The sequence below is a fragment of the Rhinopithecus roxellana genome, chromosome 10 (genome assembly GCF_007565055.1).
Source record: "Rhinopithecus roxellana isolate Shanxi Qingling chromosome 10, ASM756505v1, whole genome shotgun sequence".
NCBI classification, from domain to species: Eukaryota; Metazoa; Chordata; class Mammalia; order Primates; family Cercopithecidae; genus Rhinopithecus; species Rhinopithecus roxellana.
Window position 1 is genome coordinate 87,458,081 of NC_044558.1, and position 13,775 is coordinate 87,471,855.

The 13,775-nt window shown below is 39.6% G+C and overlaps 1 protein-coding gene across 7 annotated transcripts in view; it reads left to right on the forward strand.

Moving 5' to 3' along the window:
• The window catches only part of TAOK3 (TAO kinase 3), a 235,342-nt gene that overhangs the window by 116,315 nt on the left and 105,252 nt on the right, over positions 1-13,775 (forward strand). For 6 of the 7 annotated variants that reach the window (XM_010368266.1, XM_030939977.1, XM_030939973.1 and 3 more), the window contains exon 3: positions 7,815-8,029. In XM_010368266.1, coding sequence (XP_010366568.1) covers positions 7,910-8,029 — 120 coding nt within the window. In that variant the 5' untranslated portion in view covers positions 7,815-7,909. Of the gene's footprint in view, positions 1-1,799; positions 1,924-7,814; positions 8,030-13,775 lie in introns of those variants that run through there. The other variant, XM_030939976.1, reaches the window with a different exon arrangement.

Consider the following 13,775-nt stretch of genomic DNA (forward strand, 5'->3'; position numbering starts at 1 on the left):
GAATTTTTCCTTTGATGGATTGTGCTTTGGGTTATTAACTAAGAAATTTTTATCTAATCCGGGGTCACAAATATTTTCTCCTGTACCTTCTTCTAAAAGTTTTATTATTGTAGATTTGCATTTAATTCTATAATCTATTTGGAGTCAGTTTTTATACAGGTTGTTAGTATGGACCAAATATATCTGTTTTCTTGCATATTTGCATGCAATTTTTCCAGTACCATTCATTGAAGACAATTATTTCTTCATCGGATTGCCATTTGTCTATCTCTGTGCCAGTAATGCACAGTCTTGATAACTGTAACTTTATAATAAAGTTTGAGATTATTTTATGCTAGCTCTCCAACTTTGTCCTCCTCCTTTTTCAAAGTTGCTTTGGTTATTCTGGGTCCTTTGAATTCTCATATGAATTTTAGATTAAACTTCTCAACTTCTATTTCTAAAGAAAAATGTTAGAGTCTTCTGATTTATAAACACTGTATATCCCTTCATTATGTCTTTATGTCATTATTATTTTGTCATTTTCAGTGTACAGGTCTTATATATCATTTGTTGGATTTATCCCTAAGTATTTTCCTTTTTTTTTTCTTTTCGAGATGGAGTTTTGCTCTGTCACCCAGGCTGGAGTGCAGTGACACGATCTCAGCTCACTACAACTTCTGCCTCCCAGTTTCAAGCGATTCTGCTGCCTCAGCCTCCCAAGTAACTGGGATTACAGGCATGTGACACCACACCTGGCTAATTTTTGTATTTTTAGTGGAGACAGGGTTTCCCCACGTTGGCCAGGCTGGTCTCGAACTCCCGACCTCAAATGATCCACCCACCTCAGCCTCCCAAAGTGCTGGGATTATAGGCGTGAGCCACTGCACCCGGCCCTATTTCACATTTTTTATGCTACTATGATATTTAAATTTGATTTTCTTTTTCCTTTTTTTTGAGATGGAGTCTCGCCCTGTCGCCCCAGCTGGAGTGCAGTGGCACGATCTCAGCTCACTGCAACCTCCACCTCCCAGGTTCAAGCAGTTCTCTGCCTCAGCCTCCCAAGTAGCTGGGACTACAGGCACCCACCACCATGCCTGGCTAATTATTTGTACTTTTAATAGAGATGGGGTTTCACCATCTTGGCCAGCTGGTCATGAACTCCTGACCTCTTGATCCACCTGCCTTAGCCTCCCGAAGTGGTAGGATTACAGACATGAGCCACCATGCCCGGCCTTGATTTTCATTTATTCATACACAGAGACATAATCATTTCAGGCCAGGCACAGTGGCTCACACCTGTCATCCCAGCACTTTGGGAGGCCAAGGTGTGTGGATCGCTTGAGGCCAGGAATTTGAGACCAGCCTGGCCAACGTGGCAAAATCCCGTCTCTACTGAAAATATAAAAATTAGCCAGACATGGTGGTGCATGCCTGTAATCCTAGCTACTTGGGTGACTGAGGCACGAGAATTGCTAGAACCCGGGAGGCAGAGGTTCCAGTAAGCCAAGATCGTGCCACTGCACTCCAGCCCAGGTGACAGAGGGCAGAGTGAGACTCTGTCGCAAAAAAAATAAAAAAGAAATGTAATCATTTTATGCATTGATCTTCTGTACTTTTTAATAAACTAATAAGTTCTAGTAGCTTTTGTAGATCCCATTGAATTTTTTTACAGATGATTATGTTGTTTGACAGTAAAAAGTCTTACTTCTTCCTTTTCAGTCTTTATGCTTTTTTGTTTCTTTTTTGTTTACTGCACCTGTACGGCATCTGGCACAATGTTTTTGTTTGGTTTGGTTTGGTGTTGTAAAGAGAGAGGATCTTGCTATATTGGTCAGGCTGGTCTCAAACTCCTGGTCTCAAGTCATCCTCCCGCCTTGGCCTCCCAAAGCATTAGGATTACAGACATGAGACATCACACCCAGCCCCAGCACAATGTTGAATGTAAGTGTTGTTAGTAAACATCCTTGCCTCCTTCCTGATTCTATATTTAACATGCCTTTTTTCTCTGGTTACTTTTATGATTTTCTCTTTATCACAAGTTTTGAGCAGTTTATTATGATGTACCTTGATATAATTTTCTTCGTATTTCTTGTGCTTGAGGTTCAGAGACCTTCTTGGATCTGTGGGTTTATACTTTTCATCAAATTCATAATTTTCTCCACTATTACTTCCTCAAATAATTTTTTTTGTCCTGATATCTTTCCTCCCCTTCAGGGGCTCCACTTAGACATACAGTAGGCCACTTGAAGATGTTCCACAGCTCACTGTTTTGGTTTCTTTTTGTTCTTTGTCACAGGTTTGGTTTTTTTGTTTTTTGTTTTTTGTTTTTTGTTGTTGTTGTTGTTGTTAGTCTTTTTTCTGTTTTATTTTGGATAGTTTCTGTTGTTGTGTCTTCAAGTTCAGTAGCCCCTTTTTTGGCAGTCTCCTCTGCTATGCTTCCCATGCAGAGGATTTTTAAATCTCAGACATTATAGCTTTCACCTCTAAAGGTCTAATTTGAGGGTCAGGTGTGGTGGCTCGCACTTGTAATCTCAGGACTTTGGGAAGCCGAGGCGGGTGGATAACTTGAGGTCAGAAGTTTGAGACCAGCCTGGTCAACATGGTGAAACCCTGTCTCTACTAAAAATACAAAAATTAGCTGGATGTGGTGGTGCATGCCTGTAATTCCAGCTACTTGGGAGACTGAGGCAGGAGAACTGCTTAAACCTGGGCGGCAGAGGTTGCAGTGAGCTGAGATTGCACCACTGCACTCCAGCCTGGGCGACAGAACGAGACTCCATCTCAAAATGAATACATATATATATGCATAAAATAAGGGTTTACTTTGAATCTGTCTCTGCTTTATATTTTGTCTGTGTCTGCTTTACATGTTTGATATTTTCCCCAACCTTTTCACTGTATGGAATACAACTATATTAAATGTTTTAATGTCCTTGACCACTAATTTTAACATATATCATCTACATCAATTATGGTTTGGTTTCAATTATTTTTCTCCTCATTATGAATTATATTTGCCTGCTTTTCTGCATACCTGGTAATTTTTTGTGGAGTGTTAGATATTATGAATTTTACCTTTTTAGATACTGGATATTTTTATATTCCTTTAAGTATCCTTGGACTTTGTTCTGGAACACAGTTAAGTTACTTGGAAATAATTTCATCCTTTTAGGTCTTGCTTTCAAAATTTGTTAGAGCCAGGCACAGTTGGTCATGCCTGTAATCCCAGCACTTTGGGAGGCAGAGCCGGGAGGATCGCTTGAGTCCAGGAGGTTGAGGCTGCAATGAGCCGTGATTGTACCCTTGCACTCCAGCCTGGGCAACAGAGCAAGACCCTGTCTCACAAATAAAAAACAGATAAAATAAAATTTGTTAGGCATCACAGACCAGCATTTAGTCTAGGGTCCCTACTATGAAGGCAAGACTCTTGTGAGTAGCCTCCAGAATGCTCTGTGAATTATGAGATTTTTTATCCTGGCTAGGGGGAACGAGTGCTATTCACAGCCCTTTTTGAGCTGTAGGTACTGCAGTCTCTATTCCTTTCAGATCGTTTTTTCCCCTGGTCTAAGGTAGCTTTCTCATATGCATACACTTATCAGTGCTCAGCTGAAGACTTGAGGGGAACCCTATGCAAATCTCCATATCCCGTTTCTGTGCTGCTCTCTTCTACTTGGCAACTCTACCCACCTTGGTCAACCCAGACTATCATCTTTGTCTCCTCAACTCAGGGAGTTCACCAGGCTCTAACTGGATTTCCCCTCTTGGCACCATGGCCTAGAAATTCTCCCGGGGCCTTAAGCTCAAACATTTGATGGCTTACATCATTTGCTTGTCTTCTGTCAGGGATCATTGTCTTTCTTTGCCTGATATCCATTGTCTTCAAATACCATCATTTATATGTTCTATCCAATGTTTTTTTGTTTGTTTGTTTTTTGAGATAGGGTCTTATTCTGTTGCCTGCGCTGGAGTGCAGTGGCATGATTTTGACTCACTGCAACTTTGACCTCCGGGCTCCGGTGGTCCCTCCACCTCAGCATCCTGAGTAGCTGGGACTACAGGCGTACACCACCATAGCCAGCTGCTAAGGTTTTGTATCTTTTATAGAGATGCAGATTGTTGCCCCAGCTGGTCTCGAACTCCTGGGCTCAAGCCACCTGCCCACTTCGGCTTTCCAAAGTGCTAGGATTACAGACATGAGCCACCGTGCCTGGCCTTGTCCAGTGTTTTAATTGTTCCCGGTGGCAGGTAATAAATCCAGCCCCTGTTACTCCATCTTGGCTAGAAGCAGAATTCCCTTCATTACATGTTTAAGATAAAGAAGTTATTAATTATATATAGTCAAGCTTATTGATTTTTAGTTTATGGGTTTGCCTCTGGTACCTTGCTAAGTAATTAAATATTCACGTGTAATTTATTCTACAAGTTTTTATGGTCTCATTTTTACATTTAAATATTTATTTCTTCATAAAATGATTTTAGTCTGTAATCCGTGTTTTCCCCCAAATCCATAGCACTTAGCTTTATTCACATGGAAGCCAAAATATTCTAAAGTTTATAATGTGTTTTGGTGATTGAAAATATTTTAATTATCATAAGTTTAGTTCATAGATCTTTTTGGTTTTCTTAAACACAGTCTCATAATTTGCGTTTTATGCATAGTCTCCAAAAAGGCGTATCTTTGATTTAATCCATTGTGTCTTTTTTTTGTTGTTCTCAGACATAAGCAATAAAATCAAAACACTTTTTGAACTTTTTGTTTTTTGAGATGGAATCTCGCTCTGTCCTCAACAGGCTTGAGTACAGTGGCACGATCTCGGCTCACTACAACCTCCGCTTCCCGGATTCAAGCAATTCTCCTGCCTCAGCCTCCCTAGTAGCTGGGGCCACAGGAACACCACCACACCCAGCTAATTTTTGTATATTTTTAGTAGAGATGGGGTTTTACCATGTTGACCAGGATGGTCTTGATCTCTTGACCTCATGACCTCATGATGTACCTGCCTTGGCCTCCCAAATTGCTGGGATTACAAGCGTGAGCCGCCACTCTCGGCCAATTTTTGAGTTCTTATTTTGTGCTTTCCTTCACCTGATTGACAAATAGCTGGATTTCAGTTACTTTCCCAGTAGTATTGATGTAGTAACTTCATGCTTGATTATTGGCATCCATGGATTGGCAGGATGACTGCCTAGGACAGGTGCTTTGTTGGCGGAGGGATCCTTTTTCCCATATAAACCTTCAGTGGTTCCCCTTTCCCTCAGGATAAAGTCTAAACTTCTTAATATGGTTTAAAGGGCCTTTTGCAGTTTTTCTTGGCTCAACACCAGCTTCATGTGTTCTCCTTCCAGCTCTCCTGTACAATTCATATTGAAGGAACTAATTTTATTTTCCCTAAAAAGGCATGCTTTTTCACGTCTAAGTCAAAAATAGTCTGGGTCACCCTATAATATCCTTATATTAAAAAATAATTGCTTTCCCCTCATAATCCAATCAGTTGCAACCATTTTACCATTTGTGTCCTTATAATTTAGTGTCTATAAGTCCATTTGACTCCTAAGCCCTTTAAGGACAGGGACCACATCCCCTTCTACCTCCAAAACTCAGTACAGGGTATGGCAGATAGTGAACATTCAACAGTATTTGTTGAATGAAAGAATGAGTTGGGGAAAGGGGTAGATCCTTAGGTTGATGATCTATGTATACTAGTGAAATGACTAGACTAACTCTATGAAGTAATGTATGTTGTCACCTATGGCTGCTGTGTCTCAAGAAAAAAATACCTCTTATTACTATCAGTTTTACTTCTTTAATTAATTACTTTCTTTTTCCTCTTCTCCTAGCATGAGACCCACTGGCCCATGTTTTGAAAAATAGTTTTATTGACCAAAGCCAAATTTCTATCTTGGTTATCTAGCTGGTCAAGGAAGAAATACAGACTATCCTGTGATAAGTTGAAATGTTGGCGTAAATAAATGATTATCTGGGTATGAGGGCAGAGGTTATTTAAAATGAAAAATATAGATGATTTTTAACATTTCTATATTTTTCAAAAAATAAAAAATCTATGTCAAATAAATGTATGTAACTATTGGCAGATCAATATGAACATGTCAAAATGATACCCTTTTATTAATAGAAACTTTGATTTCAGAATGTTTTATGTAGCAGCAGAATAGCTTGCCTCTTTACATGGGCATTTAGCCTAGCCTACAAGTGATAGTAATTTCTTCTAGTAGTCAGTAAAGAATTGTTTAATTGCCTGTATTTCTATATGAATATACCACATGTCAATCAAGAGCATGGGCTTTGCTGTTAGATCTGAGTTTTAATTGCGGTCCTGACAAATACTGGCTTTCTGACCATGTGGAAGTAGTTTAGCCCATGAAAGTCTTAGCTGGTTCTATAAAATTAAGATAATAAAGTCATTATATTATGAAGCTATTGTAGGGATTAAAGGAGATAATATATGTAAGGATTTAGTGCTGTCTGGCACATAGTATCAAGTAATAAATACCAACCATTATTATTTCGACATTAATTACACCAAAATGAATTTTAGTAATATCTCTATAATATAATTTACATTCTATACCCTTCACTCACTTAAAATGTATAATTGAATGAGTTTTAGTATAGTCACAGTTATGCAGTCATCACCACAGTCAATTTTAGGACATTTTCATCACCCTGAAAAGAAAGCCTGTACCTTTTAGTTATCACCCTCCAAACCCCCCATCTCTAAGTAACCAATAATCTACTTTCTGTCTTTATAGATTTGCCTATTCTGGAAATTATATGTGTGTGTGTGTGTATGTGTATGGAATCATACAATATGTGGTCTTTTGTGACTGCTACTTTCATTTGGCATAATTTTTACAAGATTCATTCATGTTGCAGCCTGTACCAATACTTCATTCCTTTTTATTGCTGAATAATATTCCATTATATGGATATACCACATTTTGTTTATTCTTCCACCAGTTAATGGACATTTGGGCTTTTTCCACCTTCTGGTTATTATGAATAATGGTGCTATGAACATTTGTGCACAAGTTTTTGTGTGAACATATGTTTTCATTTCTCTCAGGTGTGGAAACTGGGTCAAATGGTAACTCGATATTTAAGTTTGTTATGAACTGCAGGGCTGTTTCTAAAATGGCACAGCCACCAGTAGTGTTGGAGGGTTCTACTTCTCAGCATTTTCATGAATACTTATCTTACTTTTTGACTATCACTATCCTAGTGAGTATGCAATGGTATCTCACTGTGGTTTTAATTTTCGTTTCTCTAATAACTAATGATGTTTGAGGATCTTATCATATGTTAATGGTCATTTGTGTATCTTTTTGGAGAAATGTCTATTCAAATCCTATGTCCTTTTTTTTGTGTGTGTGTGTGACAGAGTTTCGCTCTTGTTACCCAGGCTTGAGTGCAGTGGCGCAATCTTGGTTCACCGCAACCTCCGCCTCCCAGGTTGAATCAGGTTCAAGTGATTCTCCTGCCTCAGCCTCCCAAGTAGCTGGGATTACAGGCATGCGCCACCACACTCGGCTAATTTTTTGTATTTTTAGTAGAGATGGGGTTTCTCCATGTTGGTCAGGCTGGTCTCAAACTCCCAACCTCAGGTGATCTGCCTGCCTCAGCCTCCCAAAGTGCTGGGATTACGGGCATGAGCCACCGTGCCTGGCCGTTGTCCATTCTTTATTTGGGTTTTTTTGTCCTTTTGTTATTGAGTTGTGAGATCAAGAGGCTTTTTAACATTTGCATGTATTTGTATTGCCATCAAGTAAAACGTGTTAGAAATAATTTAATGGCAAATCTTATTTTTCTACAGGTACTGAAGATTTACGCCCCCCCAAAAAAAATTGTCAATGAGAAATAAAGCTAACTGTGATATCAAAAAGCAGAGTGCCTGCTCTACTGGCCATCATGCGTAAAGGGGTGCTGAAGGACCCAGAGATTGCCGATCTATTCTACAAAGATGATCCTGAGGAACTTTTTATTGGTTTGCATGAAATTGGACATGGAAGTTTTGGCGCAGTTTATTTTGTAAGTACTTAAAAGAGTTGTTTAGATAGATCAGATTAAGAAAGGTTGGACTCTAGGCCTGGCATGGTGACTCACACCTGTAATCCTAGCACTTTGCAAGACCAAGGTGGGAGGATCGCTTGAGGTCAGGAGTTCAAGACCAGCCTAGGCAACATAGCAAGACCCCGTCTCTACAAAAAACTAAAATAAAATAAATTTTGAACTCAACATGTTCTGTATACATAGCTATTGCTCGTAAAATAAGCTTGGTTTCAGTGATTTTTCTATAAATTAAATGATATCTACAGTAGAAGCAAATAGTCATTGCTGAAAAGCCAGTTCCAGAATCCTAGGCTTTATTCAATTCAGTGGTATTTATATCAACTGACTCACCTATTAAAGTAGTATAAGAAAGTTAAGAGCTTTGGTCAGGCGTGGTGGCTCATGCCTGTAATCCCACCACTTTGGAAGACCGAGGTGGGCAGATCATGAGGTCAGGAGATCAAGACCATCCTGGCTAACACAGTGAAACCCCATCTCCACTAAAAATACAAAAAAAAAAAAAAAAATTAGCCAGGCGTGGTGGCGGGCGCCTGTAGTCCCAGTTACTCAGGAGGCTGAGGCAGGAGAATGGCATGAACCCGGGAGGTGGAGCTTGCAGTGAGCCGAGATAGTGCCATTGCACTCCAGCCTAGGCAACAGAGTGAGACTATGTCTCAAAAAAAAAAAAAAAAAAAAATGTTAAGAGCTTGAAGTTGAGTTTTGTGCATTTCCACTGTATGCTAAGTTCTTTCCTGCCTCAGAGCCTTGTATATGCTATTCCCCCCACCTAGGAAACTCTGCACATTACATCCCCATCCCTGTCAGTTCATCCTACAAGTTTTACCTTAAGTGTTACTTTTGCAAGATACCCTTTACTCTTCAAGCCTCCACCCCTAAATCAATACGTTATGATTTCATAACATTTTGTGCTTATATTTTGTTGCATTTATCACAGTTGTAATAAAACAATTACATATATGATTTTTTGCTTTATATATGTCTTTTTCCCTAAATGACAAGTGTCATGAGGACAGGGGTTATGTCTATCTTGTTCATCGTTATATTCTCAAGAACTAGTATATGCTTACTACCTAAAAACAGTAGTAGGAATTTGATAAATACTGGGTGGCTGGGTGGATGGATGGATGGATGGATGGATAGATGGATAGACAGATAAACAGGTGAACAGACAACTATTCAGAGAAAGGAACTAACTATGATTTTTAGTGGCAATCATGTCAAGTCAGTATTTTCGGTTAAGGGGTACAAGGCTGTCCCCCTGGAATCAGTTTTAGTTACAAGAATGTGACTGTCTTCTGATGAGAAAAACAAATAGCCAAAATTTTAACACAGCTTATTCACCTGAAATTCATTACATAAAATATAATTGTTTGTTTGTTTGAGACAAGAGTCTCGCTCTGTAGCCCAGGCTGGAGTACAGTGGCACGATCTCGGCTCACTGCAACCTCCACCTCCTGGATCCCGGTTCAAACAATTCTCCTGCCTCAGCCTTCCGAGTAGCTGGGATTACAGGCATGTACCACCATGCCCAGCTTATTTTTGTATTTTTAGTAGAGACCAGGTTTCACCATGTTGGCCAGGCTGGTCTTGAACTCCTGACCTCGTGATCTGCCCACCTCGGCCTCCCAAAGTGGTGGGATTACAGGTGTGAGCCATTGCGCCGGGCCCTGTTTTTTGCTGTTGTTGTTGTTTTTAAGACAGTCTTGCTTTTTAAGGAGTCTTGCTCTGTCGCCCAGGCTGGAATGTGGTGGCGCAATCTCGGCTCACTACAACCTCCACCTCCCAAGTTCAAGTAATTCTCCAACCTCAGCCTCCTGAGTAGCTGGGATTACAGGCACCCGCCATCATGCCAAGCTAATTTTTGTATTTTTGTAGAGAGGGGGTTTTACCATGTTGGTCAGGCTGGTCTGGAATTCCCGACCTCAGGTGATCCACCCGCCTCAGCCTCCCCAAAGTGCTGGGATTACAGGCATGAGCCACCGTGCCCGGCCAGAATATATAGTTATTTAATTTAATCTTGATAACCTTAGTTGCTTTATTAAAGTAACAGATACTTCCTTAAGCATAATAGTCCATTAAAACAAATAATAAGTTAAGTACTAATTATTGCCTACTTCTCCAAACTTGTAATCAAATAATTTCTTTGTAATCAAACAGTATTGCCTCTTCCTTTTAAGTCGTCCTTTATGTTCTGCCATCTGGATAGGGCTTATCTTTAGTTGTCCTTCCAAATGAGATTTTATGAATTGCATCTTTACTTTGTCCTTTTGCTTCTAGCCAAATCTTCATCCTGGATTTTCTCTAAACTGTTTCTTAACCGTTGTGTCTATGCTCAGCCCTACCATTACTTCTGCTTCCCTCACTGCCATCAATAACTTGGCTCCCACTGAAGTATATTTTGTCATTAAATACGATAAAAGATTGTTTTGGCTGGAAAGGGTGCTAATTTCCTAGTTAACACTCCCATGTTAGTGTGTAGTCAGGATAGCATTTAAGGCCCAAAGTTCTGTCTTCTTTAGTCACAGACCCTCTTGTTACAAAGCGTTTGTATCATAAGTATACATAAAGAAGTATACACAATATACATATATATTTTAATATATAGCTTAAGAAAGAATTTAAAGGTAAATCTCTATGTAAAAACACCACCCAGGTCAAGAAATAGAATACTGCCAGCATCCCAAAAGCCCCTCTTTATGTCCTCTTCAGTCAGAACCCTCTCCCTCCCCTTAGGAGTATCCACTATTCTGATTTTTATGGTGATTATTTTCTTACTTTTCTTTATATTTATAACCCACTTACTCTGTACTCCTAAACAATGTGAATTGGTTTTGCTTAGCTTTGGAACTTTTTAAAAATGTAAACATTCTGTATATATTCATTTGTGACCTGTTTGTTTTGCTTACAGATGTATTCTTCAGTCATCTTTGCTTTCTTTTCTTCTATTACTTTAAATCTAATTCATCTTCTCAGAATCTCTCCTGGCAAAAGTCAGTCTCTATTCGACTCTTCTCATTTAAAAAGCAGCCAAACCCTTCTTAAAGTGCTAATACTTCAGAATGACTACAATAAACCACACATGCTTTGAAACTTACTAAAAGCCATTTATAATAGTGGCAAAATGAAACCTACCTTGTAGTAGGCTGCAGAAGACCTAGTGATTTATTTGCTTTTTGGGCTAAGCCCTGTCTATTTAGCTAGAATATGTGCTTTTTTGAAGATGAGGACTATTTCTAATGTTTCTTTACAACTCTAAAGGCTGGCATGATCCCATTTACAGTGGGCACTAAATATATATTATTTGTTGCTAATGATAGACTAGAGAAATGATACAGGTACCAGGGTGGCATTGATAAACGTAATCATTAACTGTATAGGGCCCGTATATAAATGTGAAAGGTACAGGCCTATGTATACCCATAAAGCACTAAAAAACAGATTAAAAGGGAATTAACTGACACTGTACTATAAAACTTACAAAAAGCTTTAACGTTTTATCTGTAGTGGTCACATCGGCAGTATCCTAAAAATGGATTTTCCTGTTGGCCAAAGTAATATTTATATATGTTGCTTCTTACTCCCTGCTAATAGATTTTTCCTTTTGTTACTTTTACCATTACAAACAGGAAGAACTCTGTTATCTTTTTTTTTTTTTTTTTTTTTTTTTTGAGACAGAGTCTCGCTCTGTCTCCCAGGCTGGAGTGCAGTGACGGGATCTCAGCTCACTGCAAGCTCCGCCTCCCGGGTTCACGCCATTCTCCTGCCTCAGCCTCGGGAAAAGCTGGGACTACAGGCGCCCACCACCACGCCTGGCTAATTTTTTTGTATTTTTAGTAGAAACGGGGTTTCACCGTGTTTGCCAGGATGGTCTCCATCTCCTGACCTTGTGATCCGCCCGTCTCGGCCTCCCAAAGTGCTGGGATTACAGGCGTGAGCCACCGCGCCCAGCCGAACTCTGTTATCTCTTATTTGGACAACTATGGTTGCCTGCTTTGGTGTCTCTTTAGTCTGTTGTGCATACCTCAATGGCTTGAAAAAAAAAATGTAAATCTGACCACATCCCCTTTCCCTATAAAGCCTTTAGGGGCTCTCCCTCGCTCTTAGGCCAAGATCAAAATCCCTACTATAGCCAGCCCACAAGGTCCTTCATAGACCCTATCTCTACCTGAACTATCTTCTCTCTCATTCTCATTGCTATAGCTCTGATTGCTTTCTTCTGATCATCCTTCCTGGAATCTTGCATAAACTGTTCTCTCTCGAACAATTTCTCCCTTCTATTTTCACCTTCTTAACTCCTGTTCATCATTTAGCTCTCAGCCTAAACCTCATTTCTTCAGGGAAGGCTTTCCTGACCTCCCTAAGTCACATCCACCATTGTTGGTTCTCAAAGTAACACATACCCTTCTTTGTGGCACATATCACAAATGCAGTTTTACATTTTGTCTTTTATCATTTTATTTTTGTTACTGTCTATCCTCCTAGAGGAGAGATAGGTACTGGGCATATTAACTCACTATCTTAGCCCTAGCACTTAACCCAATTCCTGATAAATTGTGGGCAGCTAGTAAGTATTTGTTGAATGAATGAATGATGAAGAACTCTGAGAACTTGGTACTGCTAATTAGTGCTTTTCATAAGTCATAGTCATGCTGGCCATAAACACGAGAGTCTGGCTGCTTGTATTTTTATACCTAAACACTGTAATTCTGTTAGCCTCCGTAGGTCACAGCTTTTACACTAAATGCTGCCAGGTAATAAACTTAGTGTGAATTGTAAACTGGAACAGCTCTTGTAAAATCAATCAGCTGAGAGTATATGTTATGTTCAGAGAAAATATAAATTATTAACTTGATGAAATATTTCTGTGTGTTTGGATTTACATAAGTAATTTTGAATTTGCATCATTGGCTGGGCGTTGTGGCTCACGCATGTAATCCCAGCACTTTGGGAGGCCGAGATGGGAGAATCACTTTAGCCCAGGAGTTTGAGACCAGCCCGGGCAACATAGTGGGAACCCATCTCTAAAAAAAAATTAAAAAAATAAAAAATAAATTAGCAGCATTAACACATGAAATAGTAAGAAACTGTACTAAAGGAAAACAAACCAAAAAAGGACTGAGCATATTCATTTTTGTATTCACCTAAACACAACTCTAAAGTTTGTAGGTTTCTAGATCACCTTTTTTGAACTCAGTATATTATGCCGTAACCCACCTAAAGCAAATAGTTTAGTTCTGTCTTTCTAGATATAATTACCTTTTAGTTGGGGATCAAAAAATAGGGCAAAAAGAAAAGCTTTTTCACTTTTTAAATTTTTATTTATTCATTTATTTAGAGACAGGGTCTCTTACTCTGTCACCCAGGCTGGAGTGCAGTGGTGTGATCATAGCTCACTATTACCTTGAACCCTTGGGCTCAAGCAATCCTACTGCCTCTGCCTTCTGAGGAGGTAGCTAGGACTACAAACGTGTGCCACCACACCCAGCTAATTTTGGTTTTAATTTTTTTGTAGAGACGGTTTTGCTGTGTTGCCCAGGCTGGTTCCAAACTCCTGGGCTCAAATGATCCTCCTGCCTCAGCCTCCTTTTTTTTTTTTTTTTCTTAGACAAAGTCTCACTCTGTCACCGAGGCTGGAGTACAGTGGTGCAAACTTGGCTCACGGCAACCTCTCCCTCCTGGGTACAAGCAATTCTCCTGCCTCAGC